This window comes from Phyllobates terribilis, unplaced genomic scaffold, assembly GCF_046119375.1.
Source record: "Phyllobates terribilis strain yellow unplaced genomic scaffold, ASM4611937v1 Scaffold_7__3_contigs__length_470593459, whole genome shotgun sequence".
Classification (NCBI taxonomy): Eukaryota; Metazoa; Chordata; class Amphibia; order Anura; family Dendrobatidae; genus Phyllobates; species Phyllobates terribilis.
The window spans coordinates 148950977-148969856 of NW_027362767.1; the positions used below are offsets into that span (position 1 = coordinate 148950977).

General features: G+C 47.8%; 1 protein-coding gene across 1 annotated transcript; it reads right to left on the minus strand.

Moving 5' to 3' along the window:
• Positions 1–1916: 1916 nt before the first annotated feature.
• Positions 1917–17396, minus strand: LOC141155400 (olfactory receptor-like protein OLF1). The gene is made up of 3 exons (XM_073642267.1): positions 17233–17396; positions 12652–13178; positions 1917–2179 (listed from the first exon to the last, which is right to left on the minus strand). Exons 1-3 carry the CDS (start codon positions 17391–17393, stop codon positions 1917–1919), a joined length of 951 nt encoding a protein of 316 aa, XP_073498368.1. The 5' UTR covers positions 17394–17396.
• Between the last annotated feature and the right edge of the window lie 1484 nt (positions 17397–18880).

Below are 18880 nucleotides of genomic sequence, written 5' to 3' on the forward strand. Positions count from 1 at the left end.
AATAAAGCTATACTCACCTCCGATGCCCCGGCGTGTGCTGCAGCGCTCGTTCCCGGCTACCGGCATATCGCGAGACACAGCGGTGAAGGGCCTGCGGTCACATGACTGTGACGTCACCGAAGGTCCTTCAGCGCTGCCGGCATGCCGAGAGAAGCCGTTGGACAGGTAAATATAAACTTTATTTATTATTTTATTCTTTTTTTTACAGGTACAATGGTACCCAGGTCTGGATGAGAGTCTTCTCTCCTCCAGAACTGGGTACCATCCGCACATAGAGACGCATAGAATCCGCTTGTACAAATGTACAGACGCGCATTCTATGCGTCTCAATGCAAGTCAATGGCGGCGCTTCCGCAAAATTAATGAACATGCTGCGGATTTATGAGCGCTGCAGAAACGCTGCGGAAAAATCCGCAGCATGTGCATTGACATTGCGGAATGCCATTGGGGACCATAGGGTGCGGATTACCATGCGTTTTTGATGCGTTTCCGCTGCGGAAATTCCGTGTGCACGCAGCCTAAAGGTAGCACAACCCTAACCCTAGAGTTTATTTTTTATGCCGTTCCTCGTGCTTCATAAGTGATTAGACGACTTTATTCTTCGGGTCTGTGCGATTACAGCAATGCCAGATTCATATCATGTCATGTCAAGTTGACGTTTTTATTGGTACCATTTTCAGGCACGTGACATTTTTTGATCGCTTTATATTCTGATTTTTGGGAGGCAGAATAAACAAAAACCAACAATTCAGGAATTGTTTTTTTTTTTTTTTTTTTTTTTTATGCCGTTCTGCGTGTTGTGAAATTGATAATGCAGCGTTATTCTTCGGGTATGTGCGTTTACAGCGGTACCACATTTATATCTTTTTTTTATGTTTTGGCGCTTTTACACAATAAAAACTATTTTATAAAAAAAAAAGAAATTGTTTTTGCATCTCTTTATTCTGAGAGCTATAACGTTTTTATTTTTCAGATGATGGAGCTGTATGGCGGCTTGTTTTTTTGAGGGACAATATGACCTTTTCAGCGGTACCATTTTTATTTACATTCATTTTTTTATTGCATTTTATGTTTGGCGGTATGATGATAAAGCATCGTTTTTTTTTTTTTTTTTACCGTGTTCACTAAAGGGGTTAACTAGTGGGACAATTTTATAGGTCAGGTCGTTCCGGATGCGGCGATACAAAATATGTGTACTTTTATTGTTTTATTTTATTTTTTTTTCATAATAATATTTATTGATGGGTACATTATATTTTTATTTTTGAGGGATTATTTTTTAATTTTCTTTTATATTTTTATATATATATATATATATACATATATATTTTTTTTTTTTCACTTTCTGATTTTTTTTTTACTTTTTCACTATGTCCCACTATGGAACTTTCACTTTTAACTTTCAGATCGCCTGTATAGCACAGGAATGCAGCACCATCCCTGTACTATATAGGCTGTCACAGCTGCACAGGGAGAACTTAGTTTGGTTATGCACTGCGCATGATCAAAGTGACTTCCTGCCTCCTGGTGACCCGGATGTTGTCATGACGACATCGGGTCGTCATGACAACACCCGGGATCTGACTGAGATGCCGCTGGACGCTGGGGGAGGAGGTGAATATTGCGCTTACCTCCGCAATGCTGCAATTGACTTCGATCACAGCTTTGCGGGGATTAATGTGCTGGGAGCGGTGCGGGACTGGTCCTGGCACATAGTATTGGGTGTCAGCTGTAACAGGTTCCCTTTAGTATACGACTATGTATGTGTCTTGTACTGTAGTAGTCTACTACTAATACATTCAAAAACATTTGACCTTTTTTTATTTTTGTTTTTTTTCAGGGGCCACATTTATACTTTTTTTGATAATGGAAAATATACATAGACTGATCCTGTGGAGTAAATAGCCAAAAATTATTTAATGGTTTAATGACTGCCCATTAGGCTTTATTCTTATAGTGCCTTTAACATCCTTGTTCCTCATGCTGTAGTTGATGGGATTCAACATTGGAGTCACCGCTGTGTACAGAATGGACACAGTCTTGTCTGTCTCAGGAGAGTGCATGGAACGAGGTCTCATATACATGAACATAATGGTCCCATAATAGAGAGACACTACAGTAAGGTGTGAGGCACACGTTGAGAAAGCTTTTTGCCTCCCTTGTGAAGAACGGATCTTCAGTATGGTAGAGATTAGTGTTGAGCCACCCCCGTAGTGTTCGAGTTCGGTTCGGTTCGTCGAACACCCGTGTGTTCGCCGAACTGTTCGTCGAACTGTTCGTCGAACACCTTCGAACACCGTTAAAACCAATGGCAGGCAAACAAAAACACATAGAAACACATAGAAAACACCTTCAAAGGTGTCCAAAAGCTGACAAACTGCTCAGAAGACACAACTAACACATGGAAAAGTGACAAGTACATATAGTCATGCGAAAAGAAAAGAGGTGGAGGAGTAAAAGGAGGGGGAGACACAGATATAGGCATGTCATGCCCTTCTAAAATCCAAAAAGTGAGAAGCCGAGACGGCCAGTCCGCTCCTGCCCGTGCCACCTCCGTGTCGCCGGGTTTGTGCCAGAGCCGCGGTGAACCCTGACGGCCAGCCCCCCTCTCCCAATACTGGTGCCTGTCCGCTGGTGGGTCGAGAGAGCCCCCCTGTGGTGGAGGCAGCTCTAAGCTTTTTAATTTAAATTGTCCCTCTAATTTGAATGAATACACTTTAAATCCATTTACAAGGATCTATTGGAGGGCAAGTCTCATGCCAGCAGCCGCGTAATTCCAGCTCCAGTAGCGTCCACTAAAGCTGCTGCAGTTAAAAAGCTTTTATAAGGATCGAGCTCGGCTGTCCACCGCAAGGCATCCTAGTGCCAGTCCCAGCCCCTATGCCTTGGGGTGCCTCCTGATGCTCTTCACTAAGTATCCCGTGGTCCCGAAGCATTTCCTTTGAAAAAATTAAGTGTCCAAACTACAGGTGGTGTAGCTTGCTTAACAGCCGGGATAATCCGCTGACTAGCAGACACTGCTACTAGGCACAAAGTATTTCCTGGGCTAGATGCAGTTAAAAATTTGTAAGTAGATACTCTCGTTGGATGCTGAGAAAGCATTCCATAGAGTCTCCTGGCACGCCATATATGATTCTCTTAAAAAGCTTGGGGTAGGGGTCTAGGGGACCCTTTTATAGCCAAAATCACGGCCCTGTATCACAATACGTCACCTAGGCTGAAGATAAATGGAACTGTAGCACCGAGGGCTCGGTTGCTACAGACGTATTGCACCTCACCCAGAGGTGTGATATCTCACTCTCAGATAAGGATGGAGTGTGGATCAGGACCCGACACCTGCATGCATTACACCACATTGCCGTGGGGCAGGGCGACCAATATGCCCCTGAGATGGGCACGACAGTCCCTGTCCCTGGCTGGAGTGGGGGGAGGGAACACTGAGGAAGGGGAACCCTGTAGTGCAGGAGCAGGGAGGAAGCAGTTCCTGGGTGCATTGAGAAGGGAGTATAAAAGGTGGGCACCATCTTAGTTCAGTGCAGAGAAGTCTGAGCAGAAGTGGCAGGGAGCAGGGGCTCTGCATGAGCTCTGCTCCGGAGGCGGGCCTAGTAACAGAGGCCCAGGCCTGCAAGAGGGAGAAGGAAGGAAGAGGAGCGGAGAAGGCTCCAGGAACGAGGAATGAAGGGATCCCAGGGGTGCGGACGGGCGAGTCGCCACCGCACGCCCGAATCCACCTGCGTGGAGGGGTCAGGCCAAAGGGGGAGACCGGTCCCCGAACTAGTGGAGGCAGGAAACGACCCTCAGCTAGAAACCGGAGGCTCTGACATTTTATGTGGCGCAGCCCCTTGCTTCACCCGCTAGGAAGGCACCACATAGGGTCAGGGAAACTGGCGCCAAGTTTACCAAGAGGAGGCCCGAGGCAGCCGGACAGAAGTGTTGGTAAGAAAGGCCAGACAAAGGACACACAAAGGGGGTCCTGTGAAGTGCTCCAAAGTTATCTGGGAGTTGTCTGAGCCCCTCACCTGGTGAGCACAGTACGACGTGGGCAGCCGTTACCTGCAGACGTGGTCTGGATAATAAGAACTGTGAGTAAAGGCCCTGAACTGCATCACTGACTCCGTGTCGTTACTGCTGCTGCCCTGCACCATCACCCCCATCCTCCGCATACACTGCCCTGAGGCTATACTCCTCCTGTGGGGAGTTATGCTACGCTCTGCTGCACCCACAACACCAGCCTTAGCGGTCTGCCCTGTAGCGGCGGTTCACTCTGACCGCAATCCACGGGTGGCGTAGTCGGACATTTAAACATCAAAACCACATAAATAGTTCCGCCACTGGTTTGACCGCCCTGAGCCACGGAACCGGATCGCCGCCACGAAGACTACAACCACCAGCATCCACCAAAAAGGGTCCGGCTCCGGGTGTCCCAAGGCCCAGGGGGTACGTCAGAACATTTTCATCACCTTTCACAATCACCAATGGGACAAGGCAGGGATGTCCTCTGTCCCCTCTCTTATACATCCTAGTGACGGAGCACCTGCTCTCATCAATTCGCCATAACCCCAATATTAGGTGGATTGAGGTGGGAGGCACCGAGTACAAGTGCTCTCTATTTGCTGATGATGTCCTAGTATATATCACTCAATCACATATATCCATCCCTGCTGTTATGGCTGAAATAGATCACTTTGTTACATGGTAAAATTTTAAAATCAATGCAGTGAAGTCTGAGGCCCTCGATGTCTCCCTCCCTAAATCCATATAGGATTCCATCCAGTCCAACTTTCCCTTTGCCTGGCCCTCACAGGGTATCAAATACTTAGGAATTCCTATTCATAGAGACCTCTCCCATCTATGTTATCTTAATTTTGGGCCCTTTATTGAACAATTCCATACAGACCACGGTTGGCAAGTTAGAACTGTAAGATTCACTACGTGAACCACTGGTGTTTTGTGGAAAAGCACATGTACACCGCGTTCCAAATTATTATGCAAAAAGTGTTTAGGAGTGATAAGGGAAGAATTTGTTTGTTTGTCAGTTAAACTCATTGATGGTGATGTGTGTCAGGGCTCTTTATATCACTGTAAGCAATTGCAGACACCTGTGCTAATTAGTTTGGCAGGTGTGTCCAATGAAAGGCAAGACTACTTAAGAAGGCTCTCTCACATTATTAAGCAGCCTACATTTTCTGCCAAAATGGGAAAGAAAAAGGATGTGTCGGCTGCTGAGAAGCAACAAATTGTGGAGTGTTTAGGTCAAGGCATGACTACAATCAACATTGTGCGATGATCAGGATGAAGTGTCTTGGCAATCAAGAAGTATGTAGCTGATTCACAGTACACACGTGTGCGTGCTGATAAGGGCAAATTGAGGACTCTTTCCTACAGGCAATTACGTCAGGTTGAAAGAGCAGCGGCAAAAAAGCCTTGTCATAGCAGCAGACAAGTTTTTGAAGCTGCTTGTGCCTCCAACGTCCCCCGAACAACAAGACGCAGGGTCCTTCAGAGGTTTGCAGCTGTGCATACGCCATCCTGTCGACCTCCTCTATCCACTTCACACAAGCAGAAACGGCTCCAGTGGGCCAAACATTACATGAAGACTGATTTCAAAACTGTTTTGTTCACGGATGAGTGCCGTGCAGCGCTCGATGGTCCAGATGAATGGAGTGGAGGATGGCTGGTTGATGGACACCCCACGCAAACACGGCTACAGCGCCAACAAGGAGGAGGTGGAGTAATGTTTTGGGCTGGAATCATGGGGAGAGAGATTGTCGGCCCCTTTAGGATCCCTGAAGGCGCTAAAGATGAACTCCATAATGTATGTGGATTTTCTCAAACAGCACTTCCTGCCATGGTTCAAGAAGAAGAACCGTGTATTTCACAGCAAGATCATTTTTCTGCATGATAATGCACCATCTCATGCTGCACATAAAACATCTGCATCTCTGGCTGATATGGGCATAAAAGGGGACAAACTTATGGTGTGACCCCCATGCTCCCCTGACCTCTACCCCATTCAGAACCTTTGGAGCATCATTAAAAGGAGTGTCTATGATGGCGGGAGGCAGTTCACATCTAAGCAACAGCTCTGGGAGGGTATTCTGTCCTCATGCAAAACAATTGAAGCAGAAACCATCCAAAACCTGACAAATTCAATGGACGAGAGAGTTCAGAAGCTCCTTTCGAACAAGGGGTCCTATGTGAAAATGTAACATCACCTAGAATAAAGTTTTGAGTTGAAAACTGTTTGATTTCAGTTTCTAACAACCTGCTATTGCTTATAATTTCAAAAATTACCATTTTTTTGGTCTTTATTAAAATGAAAAGGTTGATCGAAAAGTTTGGGGGATCTAAGAGTGTGGCAACCCAGTAGTCATGATTACTTCGAATTCTGACAATATGAGGGTCATGCTGCAGGTAGTGCAGCAAGAAGGCACTTATGTGTCTTGCGCATCTCGGAGCCCCAAAATTATTTTCCGGGCTAGATGCAGCTAAAAATTATTTTTAATTTTAAATCTGGTGAAGCTTATTATAGATGGCCTAATAGGATCAGTGCTGCACACTGCTACAAAGCCCAAATTATTTTCCAGTCAAGATACAGATAAACATGATTAGTAATTTGAAAGCTTAAAACGGTTGGTAGGGTGATTTTAACCAATCATCAAGCTTTTACTCTCCCCAGGATGACACAGGGGTAGAAAAGTCGTTTCGGATCCATGATTTGTTCATCTTTATGAACGTGAGTCTGTCTACATTATCAGTGGAGAGCCGCGTGCGCTTATCTGTCAGCACACCACCAGCAGCGCTGAACACACGTTCAGACAGAACGCTGGCTGCGGGGCATGACAAGATCTCCAAGGCGTAAGTGGCTAGCTCCGGCCATTTATCCAGATTGGAAGCCCAAAAAGAGCAAGGGTCCAGTGACACAGTCGTGGCTTCAATGTTTACTTGGAGATACTCCTGTACCATCGTCTCTAGGCGATGACTATGTGTCAGACTTCTTGTCTCCTGTGGCCTTGCAAAGGATGGGCTAAAAAAGTGGTGAAATGATTCCGCAAAATTGATGTTACCAGCAGATACTGTGGTTCTGTTACGGTTTGAGTGCTGAACACTTGACGGTCCCACGGTTGGCAAGTTGGAACTGTGAGATTCACTACGTGCACCACTGGTATTTTGTGGAAAAGCACATGTAAGATTCTGCAACAGTCTCTGCTGATACTCCTGCATGCGTGCATCCCTTTCTATGGCAGGAATAATTTCTGCAAATTTACTTTTGTACCGGGGATCTAACAGTGTGGCAACCCAGTAGTCAGGATTATTTCTAATTCTCACAATTCGAGGGTCATGTTGCAGGTAGTGCAGCAGGAAGGCACTCATGTGTGTTGCGCATCCAGGAGCACCAAGTCCCTGTTGTGTTGGTGGCGAGGTAACAATCATGCTTCCTTCCTCTGTCCTCTCCCCCCAACCTCGCACAACAGAAATGTGATCAAGGTCTCCCTCATCTGATGAGTCTTCCATCAGTTCGTCCTCCACTTCTTCCTGGGCTCCTGCACCTTCCTCACTAGTTTGGCTGCTACCATGCGCCCTGGTAAAATCATCTCCCCCACCCTCACATGCCTGCCGCCCTGGTGCTGCCGACCGTCTGGACCTTGCAGATGTTAGCCCTTCCGCATACAACTCCTCCTCCTCTACTTCCTCCACCTCCTCTTGTGCCACCACCTGACTCCGAATTCTGTTTAACATGTGCTCCAGCATGTAAATCACCGGAATAGTCATGCTGATAATGGCATCGTCAGCACTAAACATCTTCGTCGCCATTTCAAAACTGTGCAGAAGGGTGCATAGGTCCCTGATCTGAGACCACTCCTCCAGCGTGATTTGCCCCACCTCTGAATCTCGTTGGCCCAGGCTATACGTCAGAACGTATTGCACCAGGGCTTGTCGGTGCTGCCACAGTCGCTGCAACATGTGCAGAGTTGAATTCCACCGGGTAGGCACATCGCATTTTAGCCGGTGAAGTGGCAGGCCCAACAACTTCTGTAGAGATGTAAGTCGCTGAGCTGCGGGATGCGAACGGCGGAAGTGAGCACACAGCGACCGTGCCCTCTGCAGAAGGCCATCTAGTCTGGGATAGTGGGCTAAAAATTGCTGGACAACCAGGTTCAACACGTGAGCCATACAAGGCACGTGTGTGACATTGCCCCGGCGAAGGGCCGCACCCAGGTTTGCAGCATTGTCGCACACGGCCTTCCCTGGTTTCAGGTCCAGTGGAGACAACCATTCATGAAATTGGTTCTCCAGAGCTGACCACAACTCCTCAGCTGTGTGACTCACATTTCCCAGACATTTCAATGTAAAAACCGCCTGATGACGTTGAGCCCTACTGCCAGCATAGTAAGGAGGTGTGCAGGATCCCTTCTGCGCAGTTAGAAAGCTTGTGGCATGACCAGACAGGCTTTGGGTGCAGGTGGAAGACCGAGAGGAGGTTGAGGAGGCAGAAGCAGTGGAGGAAAAATGACATAAAGAGGATTGACGCACAACTCGTGGGGACGGCAAGACTTGGACAGCAGCCCCTTGTCCTGCTGTCACCATAGTTACCCAGTGCCCAGTCAGCGACATGTAACGCCCCTGTCCATGCCTACTCGTCCAAGTGTCTGTGGTGAAATGCACCCTGTCACACACAGAGTTTCTCAAAGAAGCGGTGATGTTGTGTGCGACATGCTGGTGGAGCGCAGGCACACCTTTCTTTGAGAAGTAGTGCCGACTGGGCATCTGGTACTGGGGCACTGCGACGGACATAAGGTCTCGAAAATCCTCTGTGTCCACCAGGCGGAAAGGCAGCATTTCTGTAGCCAAGAGCTTGCAGATGGTGAAATTCAACCTCTTAGCTTTCTCATGGCTAGGAGGAAATGGTCTTTTACTTGTCCACATCTGAGGGACCGAGGGCTGGCTATTGTGCTTAGACGGGGTTGATAAGGGTGTTCCCGGCAAACTGCCGGTCTGTGAGGAAGATGCAGGCGGACATGTTAGGTTGCCTTGATCCAAAGGTGGTGCTATCGATGTCGGACAGCGCTCAAGACCAGCTGTTGTTACCACCTCCAAAGAAAATGATGACCTGCCAATCACGCTGGCTGTTGCGGGTAAAGAGGTGGCAGGTCTGCGCCCCAAAACAGGTGTGACTGCTGTCCCCCCAGTCACAGAGGATGAAGAGGCCGCGGATGCACAAGATATGGCAGACGGTGGTTGGCCCGGCCGGCTAGACCGCATTGTAGCACACTGAGCTTCCCACTGCAACTTATGCTTCATGTCCATGTGCCGGTTCATGCATGAAGTACTCAAACTATGTATTTTTTGGCCTCTACTTAGCTTTTGCTGACAAATGTTACAGATAACACGAGTTGGGTCATCTTTATCGATCTGAAAAAATGCCCAGGCTATGCAAGGCTTAGCACCCATGCGACCTGAAGAGCCACCACGACTTGTGGTGAGAGGCAGAGTTGTGTTTGAGGATGCAGTTGTTGACGTGCTTCCAGTACTACGTCTCTGTCCAGGAAGGCGCAACCTGACCTCGTCGTCACTAGCATCTTCCTCCACCTCCTCTGCTGACCTCATCTCTTGGCTGACTGTGGGTTGACAGTAAGTGGGATCTCCGACCTCATCATCATCACCCTGTGCGTTATCACACCCGTCGTCCTCAGAGCCAACCTGTTCCTGCCCTGACAAAAAACTAAAGTTGTCGCTCCAATCAGGTATTTGAGTCTTATCATCGTCTTCCTCATTGTCTCCACCAACAGGAGTTACAGTTTGGGAATGAGGGTCTACATTATGGTCAGAACCTTCTGCGTCTGGTCCTGGATCCGACTCATAAAGATTCTGGGCATCAGTGCAGATCATTTCCTCGTCTGGATTCACAGAAGCGCTGGAGTCGACCTCTGATTCCCAGGCTATAGTATGAGTAAACAGCTCTGCAGACTCAACCATCTGTTCTACCTCATACTCAGACGGGCAGCTGGAGATTTGGGAGCTGTGAGGAAGCAAGTGCGATTTGGGTGACACCTTTGAGGACTGGAGTATTTGTGATGTTGAAGTTGATGTGGAGGAGAGCCCACTTAAAGGAGCACTTGATATCCGTTGAAGCACCTGCTGTTTTTGTGCCTCATCTGGAATTTGTAGCGATTGGCGTGGCCGTAAGAAAGGGATCTTATCACATTGTCCGCTAAAAGAAGTAGACATTTTAGTTTGGCTGGAAGATGGTCTTTCTTCTGCACCTACCCCACGGACACAACCTTTTTTCCCCTTCCCAACACGCCTATTCCCCTTTCCACCAGCAGCAGGCCTTTTTCCACTCATTTTGGTGGTTAACTAATTCACAACTCTGGAGTTGTTTGCACAAAAAAACAATGGATGGTAACCGAGCAGAGCTGAGTGGCCAAACTGTGGTATTAGGCCAAAACTATTGGCTGGGTTAGATGCAGAAAAAAATTATTTTTAATTTGCAACCTGATGGAGGTCAGTATAGATGGACTAATAGACCAAGTCCCACACACCGCTAGAAGCCCAAATATTTTTTCAGAGCTAGATGCAGAAATTTTTTTTATTCAATTTGCAACCTGATGGAGGTCAGTATAGATGGACTAATAGACCAAGTCCCACACACTGCTAGAAGCCCAAATATTTTTTCAGAGCTAGATGCAGAAAAAAATTATTTTTAATTTGCAACCTGATGGAGGTCAGTATAGATGGACTAATAGACCAAGTCCCACACACCGCTAGAAGCCCAAATATTTTTTCAGAGCTAGATGCAGAAAAAAATTATTTTTAATTTGCAACCTGATGGAGGTCAGTATAGATGGACTAATAGACCAAGTCCCACACACCGCTAGAAGCCCAAATATTTTTTCAGAGCTAGATGCAGAAAAAAATTATATTCAATTTGCAACCTGCTGGAGGTCAGTATAGAAGGACTAATAGAACAAGTCCCACACACTGCTAGAAGCCCAAATATTTTTTCAGAGCTAGATGCAGAAAAAAATTATTTTTAATTTGCAACCTGATGGAGGTCAGTATAGATGGACTAATAGACCAAGTCCCACACACTGCTAGAAGCCCAAATATTTTTTCAGAGCTAGATGCAGAAAAAAATTATTTTTAATTTGCAACCTGATGGAGGACAGTATAGATGGACTAATAGACCAAGTCCCACACACCGCTAGAAGCCCAAATATTTTTTCAGAGCTAGATGCAGAAAAAAATTATATTCAATTTGCAACCTGCTGGACGTCAGTATAGAAGGACTAATAGAACAAGTCCCACACACTGCTAGAAGCCCAAATATTTTTTCAGAGCTAAATGAAGAAAAAAATTATTTTTAATTTGCAACCTGATGGAGGTCAGTATAGATGGACTAATAGACCAAGTCCCACACACTGCTAGAAGCCCAAATATTTTTTCAGAGCTAGATGCAGAAAAAAATTATTTTTAATTTGCAACCTGATGGATGTCAGTATAGATGGACTAATAGACCAAGTCCCACACACCGCTAGAAGCCCAAATATTTTTTCAGAGCTAGATGCAGAAAATTTTTTTATTCAATTTGCAACCTGATGGAGGTCAGTATAGATGGACTAATAGACCAAGTCCCACACACTGCTAGAAGCCCAAATATTTTTTCAGAGCTAGATGCATAAAAAAATTATATTCAGTTTGCAACCTGATGGAGGTCAGTATAGATGGACTAATAGAATGATGCTATGCCCAAAAGATTTTACTTCACTAGGTGCAGTAAAAAAATTGGTATTCTATACACAGGTGGTATATCTTGCAACACAGATAGGCTACTCCACTGACTAACACACTCTGCAATAGGCCAAAAAGGATTAGCTTTGCTAGATTCAGCCAAATGCTGTGAAAAAAACTTGCACAGCACTGGCACAGACCTGCCTGGCAAAAACTGATAGGAACTGATGTAACCTAGTCCTGAAAAGGACTGCAATTACAATTAGTCTTTACTCCCACAATCTATCTATTTAAGAGCACAGACCTGCCTGATAAAAGTCGTAGGAAATGCTGTAACCTAGTCCTTAAAAGGACTGCAATCACAACTATTCCCTACTCCCAAGCTATCTGTATATTTGTGCGAAAATTGGCTTGAAATTAACAAGGTATAGCGCACACAGCAACAGCGGTGCCGTCTAACACGCAGCTGCAGCAGTGAGAAAATGGTGGCGACGGGGAAAATGGCTTGGTCTTATAGGGCAAGGACATGTGACATACACTGCCAATCACACATGCCCTTGCTTGTGTGAAAAAAAGCACTTCGCTCCGTGTGTGCGCTGCTGATAGGCTGACAGATTGCACCTCCCCACTGCAAATGCGGGAAAGAGAAAAAAAAATGGAGATCTTCATTGTTCCTGCAGAGATCCATCCCCTGCCCCTCCCCCCGCCCCGCTGTACACTCAAACTGCGTATTAACATTAATTTTCATCATTACTGAGAAAAAATCCAGTTATGATTTTGGTGCACGAACAGTTATCGAACATAACCTCGAACAGCCGAATTTTTCTCAAATTGTTCGTGTTCGCCGACCGGCTCGAACACCGCCCAAAACAGCTCGAATTTGAGATTGGCGAACAGTTCGAGTAGAACAACGCTCATCTCTAGTAGAGATGATGTGGACATATGAAATTAGGGTCAAGACAAATGAAAACATGCCTATGATGGCGGCTGTAATATACATTGCTATTTCATTGAACCAAGTGTCCTTGCAAGACAATCGAAAAAATGGAGGCATCTCACAGAAAAAGTGATTAACATGGTGGGATCTACAGTAGGGTAGATGGAAGGTGAGGTCCACATGAATGGCTGAGTTCATGAAACAAACACTCCATGATCCAGCAGCTAAACAGGAGCACAAGCTCTTGCTCATGATGTTGGTGTAGTGCAAGGGCTTACAAATGGCTACAAACCTATCATAAGCCATGATGGCAAGTAGTATGCACTCTGTATCTCCCAGTGCCAAATGGAAATACATTTGAAGAGCACATCCCAATAGGGAAATACTTCTGTCCTCAGAAATGGTGTTTATGAGAAGTTTAGGTACTATGGTGGAGGAGAAGCAGATGTCAATAATTGAGAGATTGCTCAGGAAAAAGTACATTGGTGTCTGAAGCTTCTGTAGCACCCTGAGGATTCGGCTGCTACAGGGGTATTACACCTCAAGCCAGAGGTGTGGTATTCCACTCCCGGGTAAGGATGGAGTGTGGAACTGAGCTCAGTAGGCTGCATGCACTACATACATCCCATTTCCGGGGGACAGAACTACGGTACTCCCACCAAGTAAATGTGCAGGTACGACAGCGTCTGTCCCTAGCTGGAGTGGGAGGGGGGTGGAACATCCCAGTAGTGTAGGGGCAGATAGGGGGAGTACTCTGGGTAAATGTAGGAGCTCATTGGGTGCTGGTCACCTGAGCTCACACATAGAGGGAGTATATAAGGTGGGCACCATCTTAGAACAGGGTCAGTCAGTGAGTCTTTAGCCTGAGGAGCAGAGCAGAGGAGCTCAGCCAGGAGGGCTGACAGGGAGCTGTGGCTCCGGCTGGGCCCAGCTCCAGAACAGAGCCTGCAGAGAGAGAGAGAGGAGTCAGAAGGACTCAGAGAGGAAACAAGAAGGAACCCCAAGATCCCAGAATAAGGACAGAAGGGTGAAGGGTTGGCGGACACGGGTACCGGAACCCGAACTGGTGGAGGCCACTTATCCTCAGCCAGGAACCGGAGGTCGTGGTCAGGATCTGCCACGACCCTCACCAAATCCACTAGAAAGGCACACCGAGTATAGGGTCAGGGAGCCCAGAGGAGGCTTGACCACCAAGAGACCCGAGGGAGCCGGCCAAAAGTGGATCCCTGGTGGGAACGGCCAGAGGAAGGGAGAGTCAGAAAGGAGCTCAGGACCACGCTCCAGAATTGCCTGGGGGTTGGCCGAGTCCAGGACCTGGTGGACGCAGCACGGCTCGGGTGGTCACTCAAGGCCAGAGTGACCAAAAGAACATCAGTAAGTAAAAACCCTGAACTGCACCTCCTGACTCTGAGTCTCCTTGCTGCACCTTCACAACCACCATCCTCCACGTCTGACCCCCTGAGGCTATACCCCTCCCGTTGGGGGTTATACTACCACAGCTGCACACACACCACCAGCCTCAGCGGACCATCCTGCAGCGGCGGCCTTTTGACCGCAAATCAACGGGTGGCGTAGTCGACACTAAGAACATCTGCAAGGACTGCCGCACACTGAGTTTGACACCCTGGGCACGGACCGGGTCACAGCCACTCGGAGACTACAACCCCCATCTGATCCGGCTCCGGGTATCCCTAACAGCATGGCCCAGGGGGCGCGTCAACTTTGGCGTAGTCGGCAGGATCACGTGCCCGCAACCATCGGGTACTGCGTGCCTGAAGAAAAGTTCACATTTACCTCAAAAAGAAGTCTCCCGCCAATTCCAGAGGGTCCCCGCCATCGGACGCCATCTCGGATCAGTTCCCGCCATTTGCCCATCATCTGCAGTCTTTTCCCGCCATCCACAGAGTTTCCCGCCACTGGGAGAAGATTCCCGCCATTTCAGAAGATTTCCCGCCTTGGCAGAGCGGACGCCATTATGGGCGTGCCAGAGGATGGCAAGAGGCCACCTCCCATCGTGGGCCAGGATCGGAAATGGCGCCAAAAGTGGAAACCGCCCCCACCAGCAGAGACTGTGATGATTGATATGTCCATCAGCGTGAGGGAACTGCCCCTGGAACTGACAATCACCAAGTTACCCCAGGACCGCCCTCAGTATGGGCGGAGACGGAACAAAAGAGCGAAGATGGGTGCAGCCTGGAGGAGTCTGGAGAGAGCGCACCCGGAGATGAGGAGTCTGGAGAGGAGTCCAGAGAAAACACACCCGGAGATGGAGGGAGAGTCAGGCAGCACCGACCCTGTGCTCAGGAGCCTGTTGCAGGCCGCCACTCCAGAAGGCCTGCTGGAGATCCTGGCACAGCTCCCCCGAGACCGGGAGCGTGCACAGACCGCGCTGGAGGGCCTCGCACGAAGGATGGCCCGGGTGCAGCGAGAAACACTGGCGGAGTGGACCCGAGAGATGGCCCTGCAGGCTGGAGCCTGCCAGCGAAGCATGCCACCCGCAGCGAGGAGCAAGTCCACCTCTGAGAACGGCGAAGGAGGGACGACGGCCGGAGACGACGCCGCGGAGGGAGCCGAAGAGATGAAGGCAGGTAATGGGGACGACAATATCCCGTGCCCAGAAGCCGTAAACCTGCCCCAGCTCCCCGTCGCAGAGCCCGAAGCCCCACTCACCGTTCCCGTAGCCGCTGCGTCATCGCTCCAAGCTAGGCCTCAAGCGGCCGGAGCCGCGACCACGCCCCCTGTGACGTCACGCGCCTCGATCCAGAGCGCGGCCAAGCAGGAGACGCCACCGGCCTGGTCGCAAGGCCGAGTGCCCCCGGGCGCCGCAGTACCAACAGCACCCTCTACCTCCACTGAGCCACCGGCCTGGTCACTGGGCCAGGTAACCCCGGGCGCCTCCGTCTTCACGGTGCCCTTTACATTCAGGGTGCCCCAGGCCTGGTCGCAAGGCCTGGTGAACCCGGGCGCCGCCACCAAAACAGCGCCCTCAACGTCCACAGCGCCACACCTGGGTGAAGACTTATTTGCCCAGCACACATGCCCGGATGGGCAGCCCTTTGTGTGGCCACCGGAGTTCCACCATCCCCGACTCCGGAAAGAAAGACCTCTGGATGAGCCCCTGATCCCGGCTCCGGCGCCCGCCAAGATCACCCCACTCTCGCTGGAGGAAGCGCAGTTTGCGTGGGACCCCACCGGAGAAGACCTCATCGGGTTCACCGAGGAGACCCGGGCAGCCGCAGCCCAGCGTGCGGAGTGCTGCCAGCAACAATTGGAGGTTTTTGCTAGAGAGCGACGAGAGAGGCGGGTCTGCGAGGAGCGGCTCCAAGTGAAGAGCGCCGAGCAGAAGAGCCGAGCCCGCAGAAACCCCCGTGCTGCCCACGGTCCCCGTGCCAGCGGGACTGTAATAAAATTCCAGTTGGAGCACGGGTGGGGTTTCATCCGGGACCACAAGACCCCCGGCGACGTCTTTGTCACCCGCAGAGACGTTGAAAGTCATCTGCCGGAGGGACACAGAGGTCGTGACCTATACCTGGGTGATGAGGTCACCTTCACCCGGCATCAGTGCGCCAAGGGCCCGTATGCCCTGCACGTGCATAGACTTACTGAGAAGGAGCTACGGGGTGAGGAGGATCAAGAGGACCCGGACGGGTCTAAAGATTACCCTCAGCCAAGAGCACACCGCCACTGATGAACTGTAAATAGAACATGTAAATAATTACCCGTGTGGGTACAGAGACTGTTGCTACAAAAGTGTAGTCCCCGTTGGGACCAGTGAACTGTTCCAGTGTGTCCCATCTCCCTTAACAGGCTGAGGACTGTGAGCAGCCATCCCTAATCCCACTGGCCGAGGACTGAGAGCGGCCACACCTTCCCTTGTATATAGTTGCGCTTTCTAAGGCGCCCCCTACCGGTTTTATAGGAAACTGTTGTTTTTACTACAAGAGACTGTTGCACTTTACCCGGTCACAAGTTGCACCGTGGCCGGAGGAACAAGAATGTTTACTATGAAAAGTTTTATGCTGATGATATATATATAATGTTTTATATGTTTATGATGTTTTTGAAAGAAAATTTGTATGTTTGCGGATGTTTTTATTCTTTTACAGCCCGAGGACGTGCTGTGGTTTACCAGGGGGGAATGTAGCACCCTGAGGATTCGGCTGCTACAGGGGTATTACACCTCAAGCCAGAGGTGTGGTATTCCAAAAGAACATCAGTAAGTAAAAACCCTGAACTGCACCTCCTGACTCTGAGTCTCCTTGCTGCACCTTCACAACCACCATCCTCCACGTCTGACCCCCTGAGGCTATACCCCTCCCGTTGGGGGTTATACTACCACAGCTGCACACACACCACCAGCCTCAGCGGACCATCCTGCAGCGGCGGCCTTTTGACCGCAAATCAACGGGTGGCGTAGTCGACACTAAGAACATCTGCAAGGACTGCCGCACACTGAGTTTGACACCCTGGGCACGGACCGGGTCACAGCCACTCGGAGACTACAACCCCCATCTGATCCGGCTCCGGGTATCCCTAACAGCATGGCCCAGGGGGCGCGTCACTTCGGGTTAATACTCACCACGATGACCAGTAGAGCATTGCCTGTCAATGTTATTACATACATTACCAAGAATACGAGAAAGCAGATGACCTGGAGATATGGGACGTTAGACAGGCTGAGGAGAATGAACCTTTCTGCAGATGTTTGGTTTAAGCCTTCCATTGTATTTATGGTTCTTGGACTAAAAAAGAAAAAATACATATTTAGAGATTCAGATTGATGAACTTTATGTATAGTGTTTATAAAAGTTCACTCAGTCTTTTTTTGATTGATATTTATATACAGTGGTGTGAAAAAGTGTTTGCCCCCTTCCTGATTTCTTATTCTTTTGCATGTTTGTCACACTTAAATGTTTGATATCACAAAACAAATTTAAACATTAGACAAAAATAACAAGTAATGACAAAATGCAGTTTTTAAATGAAGGTCTTTATTATTAAGAGAAAAAGAAATCCATACCTACAGGGCCCTGTTTGAAAAAGTGATCGCCCCCTTCCTCTTAAAACATAAATTAACTGTGGTTTATCACATCTTTGGGAAACTGAGTTCAATTTCCTTAGCCATTCCCAGGCCTGATTACTGCCACACCTGTTCTTAATTATTATTATTTATTATTATAGCGCCATTTATTCCATGGTGCTTTACATGTGAAAGGGGTATACATAGCAAAAACAATTACAGTAAATTTTGAACAATACAAGTCGGCGACTGGTACAGGAGGAGCGAGGACCCTGCCCACGAGGGCTCACAGTCTACAGGGATCAAGAAATCACTTAAATAGGACCTGCCTGACAAAGTGAAGTAGACCAAAAGTTCCTCAAAAGCTGTGAAAGATGTGACCATCTTTTTCTACTATTCCTTCCTTGTTCTATTTATTGGTGGAATTTTGTGATATTTAATTAAATTTGTTATTGTTAGAAATAGATTTTTTTTTTCTGAAAATCGAACAATTCAGGTTTGGTGTTGACTTATAAACAGTGTTTATCTTTGTGGGAAAGTGAAAAAGTGAAAAAGTTACAAATTTGGGCTTCTTTTATTAGTTAAGCCCTTTTCTTCATTTTTCTTTTTTTCTGTTCCTCTCTTACGGTGGGGTTGGTTTGGCACAAAAATGTACACCGGTGTGAGAGCCTTTGGTCTACTACTGGGCAAGTCTGAACCGTGATCTAATACTTCTATCCATTTTATAGCCACCTTTATCATCTTACCCTACTACGAGAGCATAATTCATACTTTTCAGAATGGCACTAAAGTTTTGCGCAGTTGTACTCCAGTTCCTTAGTGGGGTACAAAATCTGTCTAATTTTATTTTTATTCAGTTGGAGACTAACTTGCGACATATTGCGACTTTTTGCTCGAAAAGGGTGCAAATAAAATAAAAGTTAAAAAAAGAGCATAATTGATTTTGTGAAAAATTCAACAACCCGCTTGTAGCTATTTTGACGAATTTAAGTTAAAAAACGTTAACAGTGAGGGAAAAAAGCAACAAATGAATCGGGGTCTTTAGATTTTGGTTTGTTGATTTTTTGGGGTCAGTGGTGTTGTTTTTTTGTAAATGCATAATTTTTTGTACATGACATTCTTTTCTGCTAGTTCTCCCATAGGCTTTAAAAATGGCAGAAAAAAAAGTTAATTTACATAATAAAATTAAA